Source organism: Salvia hispanica, chromosome 4, assembly GCF_023119035.1.
Source record: "Salvia hispanica cultivar TCC Black 2014 chromosome 4, UniMelb_Shisp_WGS_1.0, whole genome shotgun sequence".
NCBI lineage: Eukaryota > Viridiplantae > Streptophyta > Magnoliopsida > Lamiales > Lamiaceae > Salvia > Salvia hispanica.
In genome coordinates this window covers 1,669,598-1,692,499 of record NC_062968.1, presented here as the reverse complement: position 1 = coordinate 1,692,499, position 22,902 = coordinate 1,669,598, and the positions used below count along the sequence as shown (strand labels likewise).

Sequence of the window (22,902 nt, the reverse complement as noted above, 5' to 3'; positions counted from 1 at the left end):
AAGAAACTCCTCCACTACGATGTATCCGAGAGAGTAAATAATTTTATTACATAAAATCATAATAGTATTACAAATAAAAAAAATGAAATCAACATTATTTAGGTCAATTGTGCAATGCGCGTGCTGCTTGTTGATGGAAAGAGAACCACACAATTAGACGTCTTTTTACATTCCGGGATTATAATATTAATATCACACACAAAAAATCCATTAATTTGACGCATTAAACTCGCATTTAAAATAACCAACTCCAGCCAAATCTTTTAACTGCATACATTTTTCAATTAATTAATTTGGCCGTCAAATATAATAGTAATTATTATTATTATTATCTCAAATACTAATATCCCAAATAGGGTTGGGTAGGTAAGGTATACCTTACCAAAACTACCATACCGTATACCTTACCGTAAATACGGTATGCAAAAAAGTCATACCATTACCTTACCAAAGTTTTCGGTATACCTTATTTTCGGTATGACGAATTTCCATACCGATACTGTACCTCATTTTCGGTATACCGTACTGAAGTTCGATATACCTTACTTTTGCGGTATATCTGACTTTCAACATCAATTAAAATAAAATAAGAGTATTTAGAATATTATTTATATTTTATTATTTTAAAAATAAATTAAGTACTCCCTCCGTTCCAGTTTTATAGTCACATTTTGCCATAAAAGTCCGTCACATTTAGATTTTTCATATTTGGACATAAAATTTTACCCCATTATTCACTAAAATTACACCCAAATGCCATTATCAACACAAAAAAAAACCAAAACAAAAATAAAAAACCAAAAAGTCAACAAGGGACCCACCTCCAACCAACTCACTTAATTTATTACACTAAATAAGTTAAAGTTGAGAGAGTAAAGTATGAGAGAGAGGGAAAAGTAGAGAAGAGAAGAGAGAATAAAGTAGGTGGAGAATAAAGTAAGAGAGATGACTTTTTGCTAAAAATGGAAATAGGTCACTTATAGTGGGACACCTCAAAAAGGAATACAAGTCACTTATCTTGGGACGGAGGGAGTATTTATATTTCACAATAGATTTTATAATTTAAAAACATATAAAATATATTTTATATATAATTGTGTTTATATTTTTACGGTATATACCTTAGTTACGGTATATACCTTAATTTACGGTATATACCGAATTTCGGTATGCAGCGGTATACCACGGTATTTGAAAATTCGTACCGTTACCTTTTACCGGAATCTTTCGGGAAGGTATCATACCGTACCAAAAGTCACGATATACCGAAAATTTGGTATTTTCAGTATTTTTTCGATACGATAAGGCCGGTATTTCGGTATTTTTCCCCAGCCCTAATCCCAAACCACGATTCCCTCTCATTCATTATCCACGAAATAACCAAAAACATAAATATATATTAATTAATATAAATAAAAACCAAAACAAAAAACAATAACCGCCTATATAAAAAAAATCAGAAGCCATTGAACAGATTCATCATTTTAATTTTCTGGTTGCGACCTGCCAAATCCTCGCCCTCTGCCGCCATGATCGTCGCTTCTCAGTTGCATCAATAATTCCCTCTCTCTCTCTCTAGAAGAGCACGCGAGTAAGTATCGGACAAAACCTGCTACTTTTTCTGCGCAAGTCTCTCTGCATTTTGCAGAAATTGTTGCTCACATGCAGATTTTGGTTCACCTTCTGATTGTGAGCTCTGTTCTCGGATTTCACAAGAGTTTCCACAAGCTTATTCTCGGAGGCGTTGTTGCGATGGAATGCGTCTCGTTTTTGAGGCATTTTGCCCTGCATTATGAACTAGGCTGTGGCAAATTCCTCTTTGGGATGTTCATTGAGTTTCACCGAATTCTAGGGCTTTGGCTGTTTGTAATGTTCGGATTTTGCCTCCGATTTGTGTTGTCTCGTGATTTCTGCAGCGGTTTGGTTCGATTTCTGTGCGGTTTGAGTGGGGAATTAGGTGTTTTGAGGGTTGGGGTTTGCTCGAAAACTGTTGGTGGTGGAAAATCGGGGCTGTCGAATTTAATCGGTGAAATTGAGGTGGATGAGATTGATAATTTGAAATATTGCAGTGATGTTGGTGGAAAAATTGCAGTGATGAATGAAGTTAATGGAGAAATTGTATCTGATTCTGAATCTGATGATGGATTTGTTGCTAAGAAGAATAATGGTGATGGTGAAGATGTTGAAGATGTTGAAGTTGATGCTAAGAATAATGTTGAGGATGATGATGATGATGAAGGTGTTGGATCAGATATCACAACATTGAGGGAATTGCTGAAGATTGAGCAGCAAAAAGTGAATGATCTTCAAGCAGAACTTGTGAAGGAGAGGGCAGCCTCGGCCACTGCGGCCGAGGAGGCAATGGCGATGATTCTGCGGCTGCAGAGTGAGAAGAGCTTGCTCGAAAGGGAGTGGAGTCAGTACAGGAGGCTGTCCGAGGAGAAGCAAATCCACGATCAGCACGTGATCAGGTCGCTCCAGTCACTCGTGTGGCAGCACGAGTTCAAGGGGAAGCTATTCGAAGACAACGATAACGAGGAGGAGGAGGAGGAAGACGAGGCTCGGAGTTGCTTGAATGGTAATATCTTGGATGCTCTTGAAAATGTGCTATATAGCTCCCGTGATTCGGATTGATTAGGGGAATCTTGTTCTTGTATAGTACTACTAACTTTTTGCTTTAGATTCTTGCATTTTGTGCTATGGAGGAATCAGAAAATGAATATCCTGAAAGTAAAAAAGCAATTTGTTGAAGGAGGATCTTGTGATGAAACAGAGGAAGAACATAATCATAAATATGAATATATCTAAATGGTCCCCCACAGTCTTGACTCTCTTCTTGATGATTGGAAAAAGACAATCTTTTTTTGTGCTATGGTGTAGTTTTAGGGTGTTTGTGGTCCTAATTTTCACCTCTTTTTGAAGGATATTTTGGAATATCTTGGGATTATTGAATGATAATTTATTGGCTAATTGTTTTAGTTGTAACTAGTGAAAACCCAGTTCTCTTATGATGATTTTAAGCTATATGTGAAGTGTGAAGAAGATGATGAGAAAATAGCTATATTGAAGTTCATTTTTCTTGAAACTATGACTGCAACTTGCTCTATTGGAAATAAAATTTTTGGTATACATTACATTGATTTGATATTTATCATGATTAGATTAGTTTGCAGCAGTTTTAGAATTATTTCTGGTTTTTATCAGCTCATATCTTGTTTGAAACCTAAGTCATGAGAAATACTTGGACAGTTGAATCATGAGTTCCTTGTGAAATGATGCAAGAGAGTATTTTCTTTTCTTTTTTTGTAATTTTGAGAATTGTTGTTTATAATATAACTCTAAAAATTGTCATATCCGAGCTCATCAATAAATTAAATTAAATTAAAAATAGATTGTTCTTTATGTCCCACATCATCCAAAAAGTTAGTAAATGAATTAAATGCCACGATTTGAAATAAACGATTGATTTTGATTGAATACCAAAAATTCCAAAATTATAACAAATTAACAATGATCACATGTTTGCAAAACTTGAAATAGCAAAATAAATGGCACATCATCCAAAAATTAGTAAATGAATCAAATGCCACGATTTAAAACAAACGATTGGTTTTGATTGAATACCAAAATTATAACAATGCTCACATGTTTACAAATCTTCAAATAGCAAAATAAATGGATTCGATGGATGTTTTTCCAGTAACATTATTTATGCCATGCTTTTACGATTCAAAAATAAGATTATCTATACGTTACACAATTAAATCTCAAGCATTCAAACTTTCGACTAGATGCTTACTTTTCACTCATTTAGATACTTTTCTACTAAAATTTATTAAAACATTCTAAAAAATAAACAAGCAATATTTCAAGGGGTAGAATAAGTCCTCTTGTTTCACATTAATTGCATATAATCGAAATAATAAAACGAGACATTATAATATAGACGAAAAGGGAATATATATGATCACTTTCTAGATAGAAAACTCCATTCATCCCATAAAAAGAGTCACATTTTGTCATTTTGGTACGTCCCACAATAAGAGTCACAATTCACTTTTTATCATAAATTGTAACTAGGTATTAAATTCTACTAACTCACTTCACTCACATTCTATTATAAAATTAGTATAAAAATAATAGACTCCAGATTCAACTAACGTTTCCAACCCACTATTCTTTACATTTTTTAAAATCCATGTCTATACCAAATATTGACTCCTATTGTGAGGCGGAGAGAGTAATATTTTTAACGAATACTCCCCTCTGTCCCTTAAATTTTGTCACACTTTGAATAAGCATGAGTTTTAAGAAATGTAATGGAAAATGAGTTGAAAAAGTTAGTGAAAATAGTGAGTCCTACTTTTATAGTAAGTATATATATTAGTTTTATAATAAAATGTAAGTTAGAATGAATTAGTGGAATATATGGTCCACAACCAAAAATAGTAAAAAATGAGATGTGATAAATTTTATGGGATACGAAATTGAAAAAATATACTCCCTCTGTCTCATGTTACTTGAGTCATTTCTTTTTTGCATTCGTTTTGAAAAAATAATAATACTAAATAGTTAAAGTGAAGAGAAAGAAAAGTAGGAGAGAGAATAATGTAGAGAATAAATATTTTCTTTTTTTACTTTATTTTATCTCTATTTTAACTATTTATTATTTTTTTTTAAAACGAGTGTAAAAAAAGAAGTGACTCAAATAACGTGAGACGGAGGGAGTAATAAAATTTAAGGGATGGATGAATGTAATAAATTCATTTGGATCAAATAACATTGGTTATGACAAAAATGCCCTTGCTGAGAAATATCTGAATCAATTCAGAACTAGGGTTATAGCTATCTCCAGTTCCCCATCCATGCTTCCACTCTCTTTCTCTAAAAAAATTTCACAAAATTTAAAAGTAAAAGAAAAAGACAAAATAAATAAAGTAAACAGAAAACTGCCGATTCACTTCCGACTCCGAAAAATCAGCACTCCCCACCGCCGGTTTCATCTCCGTCGCCGGTAAAGTAGAGTCCTCAGTGTTTCCTCACTTCTAATTCCGATATTATGAATTAATCGCATTAGATCAGTAACCTGTTGATTCTGATTTTTAGCATTATTTGAACTAGTTGCGAGAAATGCTTGAATTCATTGATTATGTTAACGAATTTGAGTTCTCCCTGCGTTTCTCAGCTGCAATGTGATTTGCATTATCTCGCTGTATGGTTTTAGGATCAATGTTGGTGCATTGCTGTTACTTTACCGTGTTATGCGATGTGTAGTGTTAGTTTTTGTTCTGTTTCCTTGCATTTGTGTGAAATGTAGGTATCGTGAAGTTGACATTGTGAATTACTGAATCGATATTGAAACCGTGTTGTATCTTATGGTTTGAAGAGCTTTCCTGCCAAATCAGCTGGTGCTGTGATCCTATGGATCAAAAAAAATTTTGCGAAAGATTTCTGAATAGGTCCACTCACCTCTTACAGATACTTGAAATGCAGGTGGTTAAACTGAGAAAGGAAAAAGAATTGAAAACAATAGTTTATGTACAGTGGGATATCAAAATAATCGTATGGAAACTATGTAATTTGAGGGAGCCTCTAGATGGATTGTAGTAACTTTCGAAGAAAAGGACTGTAGTTAGCAATGTCAGCCACATCTTCCATTCTTGTATTCTTACTTAACACATATGTGATGTACCAATTTTAATCTCTATCCATTAGTAGTGTAACTATTATTATAGTCATTTTGCGCAGATGTTATTGGCCCCGGGTTTATATGAATTGATATACTTTTTTAGTCACCGTGATTTTGAGAGCTTATTCTGACTTCAGCGGATATAGTTTGTGCTCTCCAGGATCTGCCCTGACCAGTTACATGGAGTTTGATGAAACTCCACAGATGCTCCCACCTCCACCTGGGAGTTTCATTGATAGAGAAGAACTTATTGAACATGTTGGGGAGTTTGCCGTCTCTCAGGGATATGTTGTCACCATTAAGCAGTCTAAGAAGGAGAGAGTTGTAGTCCTTGGTTGTGACAGAGGAGGTGTTTATCGAGATAGGCGCAAAACTATTGATGAGGCCACTGGTGAACCTCTGCGCAAAAGGAAATCTGGTTCGCGACTGACAAACTGCCCATTCGAGCTAGTGGGTAAGAAGGAGGATGGCTTGTGGGTACTCACAGTTAAGAATGGTTCACATAATCATGAACCAATGAAGGACATATCAGAACATCCATCTGCGCGGCGCTTCAACGAGAGAGAAGTCATGCTAATCAAGGAAATGACAGATGCAGGTCTGAAACCTCGCCAGATACTTAAAAGACTTAGACAAACAAATCCCGAGCTTTTATCTACACCAAAGCATGTTTATAATGTGAAAGCCAAGCTTCGGCAAGGGAATCTTACAGGTCTATGTTTCCTTTTAATCATCTTCTAAACTATAGATACATTTAAGCTCATTATTTTCGTAACTGTGGCCACAGTCATCCACTCATCCTTCACTATGAATTCCGATAATCCATGATAATGCGATATCGTAAATAAGATTACCGTGAGATTACCGCCTCACACCAACCCATTATATTTTACTCGCTTGCAACTAATAATCATGTGGTATATCTTTTCCTGCTTTTTCTTTTGATTAGAGAATCATGTTTGAGAATAGGGAACATAAAAGGGAAGAAGGCATTGTTTATTTGTTACTGAAGCATATTAGATGGAGATTAACAACCAAAGGATGTATATCATCCTGGCCTGCGAGGTGGACATTATGAAAGATATCCCACCCAGCATTAAATTATGGTCCAGTCAGATGTTTTAGAAGATTAGGTTGAAATCAAATAAATTTTCCCAGTGATAGCTGCCAGGGACAAAGAGACAATTTTACCATTTCATAATATCTAAAAATCGCATTACAGTAATCAAGTAAAACCTGGGAGGGCAGACATGGTGCAAAATGAAGAGCCTGTCTTTATCGAGTTCTTGATATAACAAATATTGGGAAAGCTTTTGCTTTCATTTCAAAACATGGACATCTGAAGGGACTTGTATGTTTCCGACTCTTGTAGAAAGTATGTTGATTTTGTGCCCTTCCAAACGGCCTTGTTCCTCCTAGCATACACTTGAGATGTAACATAAATTGCCTTATTTATATCTTTTGCAACAGTGAGGAGATTGAAGACACTGAAATCTCCTACAGCAGTTGAGGGAAACTCTGAACCTTCAACATCTTCGGAGCCATCATGGAAGAAACGGTATCCCCCGGTAATGAGTGCCACACAGATGAAATTTTTATTTCTCAGACTATTCTATGACTGGGTTTTATTGGTCACTCTCTTAGTGAGAGCTAAGTGGTCTCATATCTGGGTTTATATCTAATCTATACTTTTGGAATGTTTCTTTTTTTGTGGTCTCACAGAGGGTCCCAAATCTTATTGGTGGTAGATTTATTGATTCACAGTCATCATCATCTGTCGATGTGTTAAATCCTGTGAGTGCTAGAATGTATATGTGTCATCACTGTTTTCTAAAGTATCTAATGCTAATAGTTTATAAACAATTATAGGCCACACAACAAGTGGTTGCACAAGTTCCTTTGTCCACGGGTGAGGAGCTTAAGGCTGCAGTATTTGCAGCGAAAAGAGCATTTACATCCTGGCGAAATACCCCCGTTACTACTCGGCAACGAATTATGTTTAAGCTTCAAGAGCTTATTCGACGTGATATTGTAAATTTTTGGTACTCTTACCTCTTTACTCTTTCAGTTTTACGAGTCAAGTTATTGAAGACCTTACAATTGTTTCCAGGATAAGCTTGCCAGCTGCATAACATCAGAGCAGGGTAAGACATTAAAGGATGCTTTTAATGATGTCTCCCGAGGGATTGGTGAGTCCGTCTTTTATTGCAATTATTGCCTTACTAAACCATGTATTCCTTTGGCGGTGGCCTCAAAAAAGAGAAAAAAAAACATGTGGTACTTGGAATTTAAATATTAGGCTCCTTGGAACTTCATACATTGATAGAGCAAATAAAAAACATCTTAATATGATACTTTACCTCTTTGCTGGATAGAACATAACGGGACAGAATAATCTTCAACTAAAGTTAGAGTTGCATCTGATCTTTGTAACTTTTAGGAACACTTTGAGTGTAGATCTGCTTTTCTCTGATTCTATTTTATCTACTTTTTTTCTCAATGATTTTTAACTGAACGATATCATCAACACCAAAGAAGAATTACTTGTCAAATTTGATGATTTCTTTCATGGTGGAGATTCAGCAAGCTGCGTGGTTTAGTCTGATAGAATGTTTTATGCAGAGCTTGTTGAACATGCTTGTGGAATGGCAAATTTGCATATGGGGGACTTCTTCCCAAATATATCAAATGGCATTGATACTTATAGCATCCGTGAGCCCCTTGGTATTTGTGCTGGGATATGCTCTTTCAATTTTCCTGCCATGATTCCGTTATTGGTTGGTTTCTAGTTCTCTCTGCTTGTTTCTTTCTGAAGCTACAGTTTGCTTCTTATGCATATGAACCGTTGAAAATCTCCTTGCTTTTCATATCAAATACGGTTGACTTCTAGCCTGTAAGATGTAGCTTGTTAGGATGGGCGTTCCTTCAATGAATTGTCGAAACCAGTTTCCCTGTAGAGTAGAGGATAGATTGTTTACCTGCTAATTACAGACACTGTTGCGAATCATTAGAAGGTATCCGTGTTAAAAATCTTAAAGGTTTAGAAACAATTACTTAACCAGCTTAGCATGTAAACAATCAAAAATCTTGTCAGGCAAGTGTTATTAAATGGTTTTCCAAAGAAGTCTTCTTTTAAAGTTGAAGCTTAAATAGTCTCTTTAATCAACATCACTTAATTAGAATCGCAACAGACAGATATGCACATATGGCAATAATAAAATTGGGAAAAATATACAATACTAAATAATATACTCCCTCCGTTCCCTCATAGTTGAGGCAGAACTTTTCGGCACGGAGTTTAAGAAATGAATGTTGAATGTGTTAAATAAATAGATAAAAAAGTAAGAAAGAGAAAAAAGGTAGAGAGAATAAAGTAAAAAGTGAATAAAGTAGAGAGAATAAAGTAAGAGAAAGTAAAGTAAGAGAGATGAAAAAGTTACTATATATGGAAATGACTCAATTATGAGGGAACTTCCCGAAATAGAAAAATGACTCAACTATGAAGGAACGGAGGGAGTACTAGACTATGAGAATTTTTAAATTAAGGTTCCAAATGATTTTTCCATCCTTCAAAAACTATACCATGTTTCTGGAGATGACCATGTGAGTTGCATTGTGTCTATTGGGCATATTCTCCAATTCAATTTTCAAATTCTACTTCTTTAGTTATCATTTATCAATCCTTACTGTTTTGAATCTTGTAGTTTCCACACTTTCGTTATTCTCACTGCATGAAAATTCTCCGCAGATGTTTCCGATTGCTATTACATGTGGCAATACATTCATATTAAAACCTTCTGAGAAAGCTCCAGGTATATTTATAGAATGTCACATTTAACTTAAAGATTATCTGATTTTAGTGATATATGATCATTAGTCATTCTTAGTTTTTAATATCTTTCACTAGCATTTGTATGTAGAAAGTTCTGACACTTATCTGATGATATACCATTTGCTAATGTTTACTTGTTTTCCTCTACTTTTAGATCCTCGTTGTGGATTGCATGTTCTTTATCTGCTTTGTACGCACCATTATAAAGTAAATGCCCTTTTTTCTGACCCTTCCTTTACTCTCAGGAGCTTGTGTGCATCTCTCCGAGTTAGCGGTGGAGGCTGGTTTGCCTAATGGAGTCCTAAATGTTATACATGGCACCAATGTGAGCTCTCTGTTTGTATTTGGAATCTTTCTCTTTTATGATATATTGTTTTGTCATATTAATAAATTTTAGGATGATTTGATTTTGTGGGTTCTTCCTTAACTATTGCATACTGCTTATCCATGTTGATTGTGGCTCTCCAGTAGAAAAAATGCTTTAGACAATGTGTTTGGAAAATCATGAATTATTTTACGGAGTATTATTGCGTTATCTGACGAATATTTGCTTCTAATATTTTTTTGAGATTTCGTAGGACATCATTGATGCCATATGCGATGATGATGAAATCAAGGCTGTGTCATACGTTGGCTCAGATGCAGTGAGTTCAGTTTTGCCATATTTTTTTCATTTCTAACTGGAAGTGTGCATGTGGAACGTGTATTATGTTCACAGTGATTTTATTTAGTGGCTTGTGTTTAACACATCTCTACCCTTTCCTATGTATGTATATTCTTTACTTTAGGTAGGCATGTGATCATTTTTATATGGTTATATAGACTTATTCCAGATTCGGTCCCTATCATTTACGTTTCAATATTTAACACATGCATCTTATTCTCTCCTATCTTATAGTAGTACCCTGGTTTGTCATGCTTTTGGTTTATTTTATACATAAGAACATAAAGTTGATGGTTTATACTGTAACTTAATATTCCAGAGTGCTGTTTTCTGCATTTTCTGACACAGTAATGGTTTCTATTATGTGCCTAGCTGATATCTCATCAGCAACTAAAGATTTTTCTTATTGGTGGTTCAGTGGAGACAAAAAAGCACGCACTTATTTTGATAGTTACCTAGCTTCTGCAGTTATTTGGTAGTCGAAGGTAATTACGGCATGTTGTTATAGCCTCACATGACTTTTTGTTTCCAGCCTGGAATGTATGTTCATGCAAGGGCATCTGCCAACAGTAAACGTGTTCAGGTGAAAGTTCACTTCTTTTTTAGCATCAATTTGCTCTTGATAGTTTTGATTTCATTTGCAGCTGATTTTTGTTGGTATTTCAGAGCAATGTAGGTGCAAAGAGTCATGTAGTAGTCATGCCAGATGTACATATGGATACTGTTATAAATGCTTTGGTTTGTGCTGGCTTTGGCTCTGCTGTACAGAGGAGTACAGCAATCAGCACTGTTATCTTTGTTGGAGACTCTAAGTCTTGGTATGCTATCTTTATTCATGATTATTAAAATGAATCCTGTTGGTGGGGAATGGGGGAGAGTCCAGGAGGGCCCACAAATTTTTGGAAACTTATTGTACTAATTATTTATAAAGAATCTTGTATATTCATCTATATATAGTGGTTATGTATGTTGTTGTTTTTGGCATGAGATAAACAGTTACTAGGGGAAACTTTTAGCTAGTTAGTGCTGGCTCAATTTTCTCAGGGAAGGTAAGCTGGTGGAGCGTGCCATGGCACTCAAAGTAGATGCAGGGACTGAACCAGGAGTGGACCTAGGTCCAGTGATCAGCAAGCAGGTGCATCGATGATATTTAATCTTCTTTTTTTTCCTAAAGATTGTACAGTTAAAGTGCCTCTGACTAATCAAGCAGGTTATAAGTATTGCTGCTAATAATGAGGCTCTATTGATTTTAATAAGTGTTCTCTCTGATCTTCAGGTCAAGGAAAGGATATGCAGGGTGGTCCAAACATTTGTAGATAATGGTGCTCGATTGGTTCTTGACGGGAGAAAAGTTGTGGTGCGTCTTTAGATCTTCTAATCGTTTTGTTAGCCCCCCCTCCCATGTTTTATGAATGCCTATATTATAGTTCTAGGCACCTTATGTTCATTCAACAGTGTCAAAAATGCTTGGATAGTCACCAAATTTTTACTAAACCTTTGTTATTGAGCTGTTGACTACTATACCTTTTATTGAATCCCCAACAACTGTTTTTTTTGAACTACGAGGTAGTTTTATGGGTTGATCTATTTACTCATAGTTTTATGATGAAAAAATAGGTTCCTAAATATGAGCTTGGAAACTTTGTTGGTCCTACAATTCTAACTGATATCACTGAAGACATGGAATGCTATAAGGTAAAGTATCTTCAGAAGACTCCCTAGCTCATTGCTTTATGGAAATAAGTCAAATAACGTTTAATCTCAATACGCAGGAAGAAATCTTGGGTCCAATTCTTCTTTGCATGCAGGTTGTATATATTCCCGTCTTGTAAATAGTCTTCATCGCTGCAAATATTTAGTATGTTAACTAATTTTTTCTCTTCCGGACCTTCTTTGTGTTCAGGCTGGGAGTTTAGACGAGGCAATAGGCATTGTTAACAGAAACAAGTAAGTCAGTGAGCTTGGATTTTCTGAAGAGTTCAATTTTTTATATTGCTTGCATAACCTAATTATTTACGTGGTGCAGACATGGAAACGGAGCGTCCATTTTTACATCTTCATGTGCCACCGCAAGGAAATTTCAGACTGAGATCGAGTGTGGACAGGTAAGAACTTTTCTGCAATGCTTTCGGAACACTTGCTGAGCACTTCTGTTTAAATCATAATAGTAGCTCACTCTTTTTCCAAAATCAATTTCAACTTCGTTTATTCAGCTGATTTAGCTCATCTACTTACCAGACGAACGATGTTCTGTGGTTTTAGTGATACTGATTTATTTGAATCCAGGTTGGTGTAAATGTGGCAGTTGCATCCCCATTGCCTCTTTTCTCTTTCACAGGTTCAGACGCTTCGTTTACCGGCGACATCAACCATTATGGTAAAACACTAAAAACATCAAGCTTCTGATATCCATTGCCAAACAAGGTTCATAACTATTGTTCTTACCCGCTGCAGGTAAAGCCGGTCTTCAGTTCTACACGCAGATCAAAACCGTGACTCAGCAGTGGAAGGATTTCCCCAGCAGCGGAGCATCTTCTTCGCTACTTGCATCATATGATGCACGGAGCAACAGTGGAGACGTCCACGCATTTCCATCCATCGACTTCACAAGCAACGACGTGTCGCTGGGGCTGCACTTGAGGGATTTCTCGAATGGGGAAGGGGTGCCTCTACCGCTCCATGATGATCTCCCGAGTCATGACGGGATGTCCATTCCATTAGTAGCTTCAAAGGATTTCCCGAGCAGTGATGGTGAGTCTCTAGAACAATCCCGAGATCTTCCGAACAGCGACGGAATGTCTTCGATCCCGCAGTTGGATGGCTCTCACTGGACTTTACACTTTTAGGTCAGTCACTTGAGCCTTTCGGTGGCTCGATTTTTTGCCTTGGTGTTGCGTGTTGATGATTTGAATTTTATTTTGTTTGTATTTGTGTTGAAGAGTAAGAATTGGTGGTAGATTAGTCTTGTAGAGTATATCTATGTATATCAGTGTATGTGGTTGTTGAGTGTTGAATTAACTAACCCCCTTCGCCACTTATTAATAGTCTCGTTTATGTTTTTCATCTCATCATAAGTTTGAGAATAAATTAATAGTTATATAATAAATAATTAAAAATAAATATATTAAATTAAAGTATTGGTTTTTTTAACGATAGTAAATGACTCAAGAGATGTGATTCACCATTGCTCTCACTGAATTTCGTGTATTTTAATTAATTCACTATTTTGTATTCAAATTTAAAATTTAAATTTTTTTATACTATATTACTATCTGCCATGTTATAAAATTTACTCTAATAAGACCATCATAATTTTTTTCAAATTTTCATTTATAAACCTCGAGTAGTCCTATATTTCTTACCTACATATTTATCTAAATTACACATTAACCCAAAAACACTTATCAATAATTTATTTGATTTATTTATTTATATTATTAAAAAAATAATTAATACTAATAATTTATCTAGACTTATTGTAAAATCAATTTCAAATAATAAGAAACATGTGCCAACTTATAAAAAATATGCGCCCACTGCCCACATTATTAGTTACTCCGTCCCAAATAATTCGGGACACTTTGATCCGGCACGAGTTTTAAGAAATGTAATGGAAAGTGAGTTGAAAAAGTTGTGGGACGTGGGTCCTACTTTTAAAGTATTAGTTTTATAATAAAATGTGAGTAAGAATGCTTAGTGGAATATGAGACACACTACCAAAATGGTAAAAGTGAAGTGGGATAAATTATATGGGACGGTTCGAAATAGAATTCTGGGTCAAATTATGTGGAGTAAATAGGACTAGTATAAAAAAATTAAATTATGCCAATCTCCAAAATAAATATGCGCCATCTCCAACAAATTAATTCATTAGGCTTTACTTTGATTTACTAACTGCAAATTTGGGGCACCAAGTGTTCGATCAAACGACACGGACCACAAAATCCCACAACCGATTCCGATGGAGGGCGAAACGACGGTGCAGCTGCAGCCGCTGAAGAGCATCGTCCCAGCCGCGGAAAACAACATCAACGCGAAATTCATAGTCGTGGAGAAAGGCCACGTGGCTGTGAAGAACCAGCGCAAAACCTGCCTCGCCCTGGTCGCCGACGAGACCGCCGCCGTGAACTTCCAGCTGTGGGGCGACGAGTGCGACGCGGTGGAGCCCGGCGACATACTGCTGCTGAAGAACGGCATTTTCTCCTACCTCAACCCGAAAACCCTGCTGCTCAGGGCCGGGAAGAGAGGCTCCGTGGAAAAAGTTGGGGAATTCACGATGCGCTTCGTCGAGAAGCCCAATTTGAGCAAGATTGATTGATTGTGAACTCCTTTTTTTTTTTTTTTAAATATCTCATTCCAAATCGAACTTAGTATGTTGATGTTGTTCATTAAATTCAAAGAAAAATACTGATTGTGATTTGGGAGATTGTGTGTACGTAGTAGGAGATTGAGTAGGAAATGTCACAGGTGATCCTCAACGTCTGAAAGCGATTAATTACATTGATACTCCCCTCTGTCTAGTACAAAACTTTTGGGCACGAAGATTAATAAATTGTGTTTGAAAGTCTGAGAGAGGAATAAAGTAGTAAAGAAAAAGAAAGAGTACGTGATTAAAAATTGAATATTTTATTTATTTTATTAAAAAAAATGACTCAACTTAATTGAAACGGGAGTACAATTTAGAAGAAACGATATAACACCATGTTTGTCTTGGCTATGATTGTGATATGAGAAGTTTTCTGATTTTCAATTATTAAATTTATTTGTTTTTGGTTTTAATTATAGATAAAGAAAGTAATCTGACTCTAATTAATAAATTTCTATATTCGATTTAGTTATTATAAATAAGAAAAGTAATCTGATTTGCAATAACAATAAATAGTAGGAATATCCCCCATCCAAATAATTTTTTTCCTAATTTATAATTTTAAAATATTTGTATTCCTCGGATTCACTTTGAAATTGCTCAATCTCATCAAACTGACATTACTAACCCAAACAATTATAGAGACTACCTATCCCAAGTGAAGGTAGAAGGAGAGTTGAAGTTTTTTTTTAAGTAAATGATTTTTTTTAATAATTTTATGTCACACAAACGAGTAAGTCATCACTAAAGATTAAGTATAAAATGGATAAATTATGAAATTCAAGGTTGTGATTGAGATAATAAACTCATAAAAGAATAAAGATCATAAAAGATTCAATCATGATTCTCGTTAACAAATTTATGATTATAAAATCAAAATATAAAAAAGAGAAAGTAAATCATGCACACAATAAATAAAACTACCTAATAAAGAAATGCAATTATTCTAAAATGATTCCTTTCTCCCACCAAAGGGATAAAGATTACCAATATAAAACACTAGTGCAGAAGAAATCCAACTCAGCATCGAATAAATTAATCCAAAAAAAAACTATAAAAATAATTGATCCAAATAAAAAAAAACTACTCCAGCAGAGAGAGAGTGGCACGCTGCATTTTCACTTCTTCAGCAAAAATCTTCAACCAAAGCTAGAAATGTTGAAGTTTTCGATCCAGCGAGGTAACTAACTAGTTCAATCTTCACACTACCAGATTATATTTCTGATGAGCTCGCGAATACTGCTGTTGTTAGATGGATATAGGTTTTTGCTTGTTTACAGTGTTGATTGTTTGTTTAGGATGAGTCTGGATGATTTGATTGAGTTGCATCTTCAAATTCTGGATCGTGTGATTTGAATTTCTAATTGAACTGTTTAGTGTGCATGTGTGGTGCTTTATTTAAAAAGTGCGTTGCTGAAATTGGCTTTATGCAGCGAGGAATATGAGGAGGTTGAGTCCAGGGATATTTGGGGCTGTAAATGCTCGTTTCTCGACTGTTGCTCAGCCGTCTTCGAGGCCTGGCAGCTCGCTGGTGAGTTCTTGGATTGTATTTTACTTTTTTATTTTGTTGAAATTTTGGGAGGAACTGGTGATTGTTAGTGCTTTTTTGCTTCTTTTCTAGTTGTTAGAAGTTAGAAGTGAGAGTAGAGTGAGCAAATTTTGAAGGTTAGTGTGCAGGTTTTTGAATCATATGACTGTGTGTTTTGCAAGTATGTATATGAATTGTGATGCCATGGTGAGAAATCTGTATCTGTTACCTGTAGCTGCACTCTAAGTAAGTTTCTTGGGATGGATCACAAATCACATTAGGAGATGCAAATTGTTGTAGTTCAGCCTTGCGGCATGGGAAACGTTCGTTGATTGGAGTTTGGACTAGTGATTTTCGACTACTAGCTCTCCCATAAATGATAGTTTTGGGTTTAAGAAGATACTTGCATTCAGTAATGTCAGTAAAGTTCTAAATGTACTTTTCGTTGCTTATGCGCCTGAGAATTCATGTCTGTGCAGAGGGTTCCGAATCTAATTGGAGGTAGGTTTGTAGACTCACATTCGTCCGACGCCATTGATGTCATAAATCCTGTAAGTGAGCATTTGCATGGTTGAGTTGGTAACTGTTCATTTGACATTTTGTGTCGAATCCCTCTTACTTGATTTTTTAATGTAGGCAACCCAAGAGGTTGTTTCTCAAGTGCCCCTGACAACAAAAGAGGAGTTCAAATCTGCAGTATCTGCTGCAAAAGAGGCATTTCCATCCTGGCGGAACACACCTATTACAACACGGCAGCGCGTCATGCTGAAGCTCCAAGAACTCATTCGTAAAAACATGGTTAGCCCTATCAACTAACTTTTTGTTTTATACGTGGTGGATATTGACGATAAGAAGGATGGATTCTTAATGTAGGATAAGCTTGCCTTGAGCATTACAACAGAACAAGGAAAAACATTAAAGGACGCTCAAGGAGATGTGTTCCGAGGGCTAGGTTAGTGTTCTGTTTGTTCTCTTTCTTTCTCAGATAGACAATGTATTTCTTGTTGTTGAGTCTTTGCTATGATGATCTTCCTTGAAGAGGTGGTGGAACATGCATGTGGTATGGCAACTCTACAGATGGGAGAGTATGTACCCAACGTCTCAAATGGAATCGATACCTATAGCATTAGAGAACCTCTAGGTGTTTGTGCTGGGATCTGCCCGTTCAACTTCCCTGCAATGATTCCCTTATGGGTATGTTTGCCTCTCTTTAATGTTATTCTCAAGATGTTTCCATAAACTAAAGCCTTTTTTTGTTTCTCTTTAATTCAGAAATACATGTGACCATCTTCTGAATTTCATTTCAATTTTTTGAGATAGAAGTGCTGACATGAAAAATTGTTCATCAGAAGTCATTTCTTTTTATGTCATGTGGCAGATGATTCCTGTTGCAGTCACATGTGGAAACACATTTGTTCTAAAGCCATCTGAAAAAGATCCAGGTGCTATATTCTTTTAAAGTATTCTATTGATTAATATAGTATTCTTGTGCATGAAAACCCAGAAGAAGTTTAGTTGGAAGCAGTAGTGTCTTAGACTATATTACAGATAACTAGGTCATACTTGCTTATAGATTTAAACTTATGTAAATCAGTCTTATCTCGTATGGTGCTGATCAGACCCAGACTTTCAGATATAAGTTGTTGCTAGCATGCTAGTGGAGTCGTGTTTATATTTGATTGTATGAAAACTCATTGTCCACTGAAATTACTAAGTAGGAAATGATTATTACTGTTATATCATGCATGTGATTTATGATTTGTAGACAATATCAGTTTTTTGTTCTTGTATGAATCAAATCGAGAGTATTGACCAAGTCAGTAGATCCTTCCCCAACTTTTTTTTGAGCAAAATAACTCTGCAAAATGTTTGTTTAGGCATAAAGACACCCTTACACTAACAACTTAAGAAGAATTGACTGGCTTCTCAGGCACTTATCCACTCCAATTTGTTAAGACTTAAGATGTAAATTCATGCTCACATCTGCATATCTTTGTGTTTGATAGTTTGGTTTTAACTCTTCCTTTTAGAAAATAGTACTAATAAAGAATATAAGTATACCTCATTTTTTTTATTTGCTTCTGATAGTATGATCACTAAACACAGTTGTGATTTCCCTTCATCTCAGAAATATGCATTGTCTTGACGCCTGTGCTATTATTCCACTTACTATATATCTATTTTTCTGTGTTTCTCATCTTTCTTTCTTGCTTTTTAGGGGCTTCAATGATTCTTGCAGAATTAGCAGCGGAGGCTGGTTTGCCTGACGGTGTACTGAACATTGTCCATGGCACCAATGTATGCCCACATATTTCAATCCTCTTAAGTATTTCCTCATGTATGCCATCAAATATGTTTGTAATTAAGAAAACAGTGTCACAAGTCAAGGAAACACCACTCTGTTGTTCTAACAGAATTTTGTTGCTCTTTCTTTCAGGACACTGTTAATGCAATTTGTGACGATGAAGATATTAGAGCTGTGTCATTTGTTGGTTCAAATACAGTTAGTCCTCCCTCCTCTATAATGACTATTCCTTCTGTTTCATATTTGGTGTCTGGTAGACCTTTCCAGTTTCTTCGAGAAGGGAAAAAGAAAATGATTGATCTCGAGTGGAATATGAAGTATATAAAGCAGATGTGTATGGGTAAAATTATCAAACACATTTAGGTCATATTCTTGAGTTCCAAGGTTCCTGAACTCTTGTTAGTCTTTTCTGAACAGCACAACAACCTGAAATGAGGCAACATGCATGTCCTATGTACTCATTAACACCACCTGTAAACTGTCTTCACACATGGATACTCGATCTTGACCTTGTTCATCATCTTATGAATCTCTTTGACTTTCCCCCCACCCCCGCCAATTCTTTTCACATCTCTCTCTTTCTCTCTCTCTCTCTCTCTCACACACACACACACACACGGATGCTTTCATGTGCAAGGTCGTGTACAGATACTTGTAATATGTTGTTTCCAATGTTCTTGAATGTAACACTTAAAACTCTCTTGATGACTGGTTATGTGAGATTATGCGCTGACATGTACTCTCATTTTTAAGGCTGGCATGCATATCTATTCAAGGGCATCAGCTAGCGGAAAACGTGTTCAGGTCTGTGTGTTGATCTACTCATGAGCATGCTGGTTTTTTTCCTCAGCTTTTCATAAATATTTGATCAAATGATTTCTAAAATAAGTGCACACTGGCAAACTTTTAGTCCAATATGGGAGCAAAGAACCATGGGGTCGTGATGCCTGATGCCAATATAGATGCCACACTAAACGCATTAGTGGCAGCTGGTTTTGGTGCTGCTGGACAAAGATGCATGGCACTTAGCACTGTTGTTTTTGTTGGAGATTCAAAATTCTGGTATGTCCATCAATTTTATACCATCTTGTTCTCAGATTCTTCCTCATAGCCTTCTTGACAGACTGTATAAAGGTTGACTAACTTGTAATGAAAAGCTGAATGTATTTTTAGTGGACATGATTGTTCAATAGATTCAAATATGTTGATAATGATATTCTCTGGAGATTTTGTCATCTAGCATACTTCAACATTATACCAGGGGAAATGTTGAGTTAAAAATATGCCTGCCTTTATCCTGTCATTTCAGTATGAAAAGATTAACATTTGTGTCTATCCTTAAAACTTTGTAGGGAAGAAAAGATAGTAGAGCGCGCCAAAGCCCTTAAAGTTAGTGCTGGAACAGATCCAGAAGCAGACCTCGGTCCAGTCATCAGTAAGCAGGTGAATTACCAGTCTTCATACTGAATTGATAAAGATGTTTATCTACAATTCATCTAGTCCCTTATTATCTCATAAGGCTCGGAAGCTGTCTGTTTTTATTATTCTCGCCAATTCTGTCCAGCTTCATTTCTTTTAACTGTAAATTTTCTCAGGCAAAGGAAAGAGTATGCAGATTAGTTCAGAGTGGGGTCGAAAGTGGAGCAAGATTACTGCTTGATGGGAGAAACATTAAGGTACTTTCTTATCTGTGACTTTCTGAATCACGAAATGGCATGACTTGCATGTGACGGCTTTTCTCCAGCTTCTCCATGATATGTTTAGTTCTCCATGATATATAAGGGTGAAACTCAAAACATAGAAGGGAATTGAGAACTTCAAAGAGCATGACTTATTCTCCTTGTTTTTATAAATCGTGTTGGTCGTGAAAGGTCCAAGATACTTGTTTCAAACTAATTTAACGGGGGGCAACAGAATTGGACTACTGTATTCTTCAGTATACTTCGAAGAATGCATGCCAAATTACAGTATTCACCCTATTGATCTAGGTATTTTTCATGAAAGAATTCCAGGACTATTCGGCATAGTTTCTTCTGAAGACAGTTAAGATTTAGGAAACTATACAGTAATACTTGAACAAATTTAGATGTACCAAATATGCTTAATGCCGTTTAACTTTTTTGCCCACACACAAAAAGTTTACATTGCCTTCTTTGATGACTTGAAGGTTCCAGGATATGAACAAGGCAACTTTGTTGGCCCCACCATTTTAGCTGATGTAACAGCTGATATGGAATGTTATAAGGTATAAATAAATCTTGGCCATCTCGTAATTTTCTGAAAGCTTTTTCACAAACACATATTAATCCCTCATTTTGACTTCCAGGAGGAGATATTTGGTCCTGTCCTTATTTGCATGCAGGTAAAAATCAACATTAACAGCTCTAATTCTATTCCATCGTGTGACTTCATCGCTGATTGATATTCTTCTGCTTATCAGGCTGACAGTTTGGACGAGGCAATCAACATAGTCAACAGAAACAAGTACTTCCTCTTTCTCTTTGATCAACTTTTCCTTATTAAACAACTACAGTTGAGTAATCATGCCATCCTTGTTTCTGCAGATACGGAAATGGTGCTGCTATTTTTACATCATCCGGAATAGTGGCTAGAAAGTTCCAAACTGAGATAGAAGCAGGCCAGGTACCAAATCATTTTATTTTAAAATTACGAATTTCATCCGCCTTATCAGATGGATCCCAGCTGAACCAAACCCACTTTGTAAAATTGGGTTGTAATACAAGTTTCCATATTTCAGGTGGGTATAAATGTCCCTATTCCCGTTCCATTGCCCTTCTTCTCATTTACCGGCTCCAAGGCTTCGTTTGCTGGCGACCTCAATTTCTATGGTAAAAAAGCGTAGTTTCCTCTTAACATGTTGTGATTGTGTGTGAAAATGCGTGATTTTGATTTACTAATAATTTATGGGGTTGGGATGAATATATCAGGTAAGGCTGGAGTCCAGTTTTACACACAGATAAAGACAGTGACTCAACAGTGGAAGGATTTACCTGGTGGAGTTTCTCTTGCTATGCCCACTTCCCAAAAATCTTGATTTCTACTCCAAAAAAGCTCTCATTTCAAACTGTTGCGACTGTATGTAGACCTCTAATCAGATTATAATTTGCTGGTGTTATATGATTAAATAATAAATTAGCACCGAAAGACTCTGGTAAAGGAAGCATGTTATTGCAGAGTCTCTTAACCACGAGATTTTACAAGGAACTAATATCCCTAAAAACGTACTCCCTTCGTTCCAAGGAAGATATCTCCTTTCTTGGTTAACATGAGATTTTATACAAGTAGATGAGTCATCTTGGTTTGAACAAACTTAAAAAGTAAGTAGATCATCTTCGTTGGGACATAAGAGTGCTATAAATTAATGTGGAATATGTATTTTTTCATCTTCAAAGGTGTTTAAACAATAAACATGACGTTGGACATGCATTGTGAACCCTCTTATTTGGTAAACAATGTATTGAGGTAAAAAAAAATAATATATGATATTATAAATTATACTTCTCCATCCTATTTAAAATATTGTTATGACTCTCTTCTTAAATAATGTAGAAAAGAAAAATTAGTATGTTCTAAAAAAAGAGAAAATTACTTCTAATAACATGTTACTACAACAATAATACCAATTGGAACCCTGAGTTAACTGCGTGCTTTGATTCAAAACATTTCATTCCACAGAAACAATCTTATATAGGGTTTTCATCTACCAAAAGAAGCCCCTAAGTATAGAAATACAGACCATATATGGTCCGTTAGATCTTAAGATGAATGGCCATGATCTGGATTGGTCAACCATTTTTGTGGGTCATAATATATAATGAACTGAAAAGAGGAACTGAAAATATAATGAACCGCCCTTCCGTTTTTTAAGAACGGATTTATTGGGATAATTACTCCACACGCTAAACTCTTCTATTTTCCCTCAATTCTTCTTCTTCTTCCACAAAATCAAGAAAAACCCTACCTCCACACAAAGCGGCTACTCCACAAAAACTCTAATCCTAATTTACGATTCTGAAATCGACGAGGAGGGTGAACCAAAAGCCTACTTCAACAATGGTCGACACTTGAGCTTCTGGATCGGCGAGGCATGACGGAAAAAGGTTAGTAAGATTTCGTACAACGACTTGAAATTGACAAAATCTGGCAAAATTTTCACTTCAATTGGTTGGATGTCTCGTAGTGTATCAGAGAACGACGGTGAAGAAGAAGATACCGCCGATCCCAAAAGCACCGAAAGGATGTTTAGATTACCACTATTTTAATGAAACGATGTTTAGAGCTTGTAATTCACATTTTTTAAACCATGTTTATATGTCGGCTGGATGTCATTGTTACTATATATTACTTCATCTTACAAATCTGTAAGATGAGAAAAACTTCCATTACAATGGCCTTGGAATGCTTTCCTCTTGTTTCTTGTAGACGATAGCCCATGTGATGAGCATTACTCGATACATTGGGTCATAGTAAATGAATATTTGGGTCATAGCATTGTTA

General features: G+C 35.8%; 4 protein-coding genes across 8 annotated transcripts; all 4 read left to right on the top strand.

Annotated features, from left to right (window-relative positions):
* Positions 1-1,474: 1,474 nt before the first annotated feature.
* Positions 1,475-2,970, top strand: LOC125219491. Of its 2 annotated transcripts, XM_048121479.1 has the most exons (2): positions 1,487-1,591; positions 1,669-2,970. In XM_048121479.1, the coding sequence occupies exon 2, from the start codon at positions 1,753-1,755 to the stop codon at positions 2,632-2,634; it is 882 nt and encodes a 293-aa protein (XP_047977436.1). In that variant the 5' UTR covers positions 1,487-1,591; positions 1,669-1,752; the 3' UTR covers positions 2,635-2,970. The 2 variants fall into 2 exon arrangements, with proteins under 2 accessions (XP_047977435.1, XP_047977436.1); XM_048121478.1 differs by having other exon boundaries at positions 1,475-2,970.
* Positions 2,971-4,851: 1,881 nt separating this feature from the next.
* LOC125223221 (methylmalonate-semialdehyde dehydrogenase [acylating], mitochondrial-like) lies at positions 4,852-13,248 on the top strand. 4 transcript variants are annotated; one of them, XM_048126255.1, is made up of 20 exons: positions 4,852-5,014; positions 5,836-6,287; positions 7,160-7,257; positions 7,412-7,483; positions 7,559-7,720; positions 7,800-7,878; positions 8,312-8,466; positions 9,438-9,501; positions 9,767-9,846; positions 10,100-10,165; positions 10,718-10,768; positions 10,852-11,003; positions 11,230-11,320; positions 11,462-11,542; positions 11,803-11,880; positions 11,958-11,993; positions 12,089-12,132; positions 12,212-12,290; positions 12,472-12,562; positions 12,640-13,248. In XM_048126255.1, the coding sequence occupies exons 1-20, from the start codon at positions 4,866-4,868 to the stop codon at positions 13,029-13,031; spliced, it is 2,472 nt and encodes an 823-aa protein (XP_047982212.1). In that variant the 5' UTR covers positions 4,852-4,865; the 3' UTR covers positions 13,032-13,248. The 4 variants fall into 4 exon arrangements, with proteins under 4 accessions (XP_047982212.1, XP_047982211.1, XP_047982213.1 ...); XM_048126254.1 differs by having other exon boundaries at positions 5,836-6,401; XM_048126256.1 differs by having other exon boundaries at positions 4,852-5,019; positions 5,836-6,401.
* Positions 13,249-14,038: 790 nt separating this feature from the next.
* On the top strand, positions 14,039-14,609 carry LOC125224513 (SOSS complex subunit B homolog). Its single transcript, XM_048127922.1, has one exon. The coding sequence runs from the start codon at positions 14,147-14,149 to the stop codon at positions 14,501-14,503; it is 357 nt and encodes a 118-aa protein (XP_047983879.1). The 5' UTR covers positions 14,039-14,146; the 3' UTR covers positions 14,504-14,609.
* A 983-nt stretch (positions 14,610-15,592) lies between these two features.
* On the top strand, positions 15,593-21,589 carry LOC125223402 (methylmalonate-semialdehyde dehydrogenase [acylating], mitochondrial). The gene is made up of 19 exons (XM_048126537.1): positions 15,593-15,731; positions 15,985-16,082; positions 16,559-16,630; positions 16,716-16,877; positions 16,953-17,031; positions 17,119-17,273; positions 17,458-17,521; positions 18,298-18,377; positions 18,517-18,582; positions 19,138-19,188; positions 19,295-19,446; positions 19,737-19,827; positions 19,980-20,060; positions 20,552-20,629; positions 20,711-20,746; positions 20,825-20,868; positions 20,949-21,027; positions 21,143-21,233; positions 21,333-21,589. Exons 1-19 carry the CDS (start codon positions 15,707-15,709, stop codon positions 21,437-21,439), a joined length of 1,611 nt encoding a protein of 536 aa, XP_047982494.1. The 5' UTR covers positions 15,593-15,706; the 3' UTR covers positions 21,440-21,589.
* Positions 21,590-22,902: the final 1,313 nt, after the last annotated feature.

Coding starts and splice junctions, on each gene's coding strand:
- LOC125219491 (XM_048121478.1), top strand. CDS start 1,663: ATGCAGATTTTGGTTCACCTTCTGATTGTGAGCTCTGTTCTCGGATTT.
- LOC125224513 (XM_048127922.1), top strand. CDS start 14,147: ATGGAGGGCGAAACGACGGTGCAGCTGCAGCCGCTGAAGAGCATCGTC.
- LOC125223402 (XM_048126537.1), top strand. CDS start 15,707: ATGTTGAAGTTTTCGATCCAGCGAG. Junction 15,732..15,984: donor GAAGTTTTCGATCCAGCGAG/GTAACTAACTAG, acceptor GGCTTTATGCAG/CGAGGAATATGAGGAGGTTG. Junction 21,028..21,142: donor CTGAGATAGAAGCAGGCCAG/GTACCAAATCAT, acceptor TCCATATTTCAG/GTGGGTATAAATGTCCCTAT.
- LOC125223221 (XM_048126254.1), top strand. CDS start 4,866: ATGCTTCCACTCTCTTTCTCTAAAAAAATTTCACAAAATTTAAAAGTA. Junction 5,015..5,835: donor CGGTTTCATCTCCGTCGCCG/GTAAAGTAGAGT, acceptor CAGCGGATATAG/TTTGTGCTCTCCAGGATCTG. Junction 11,881..11,957: donor AAGACATGGAATGCTATAAG/GTAAAGTATCTT, acceptor CTCAATACGCAG/GAAGAAATCTTGGGTCCAAT.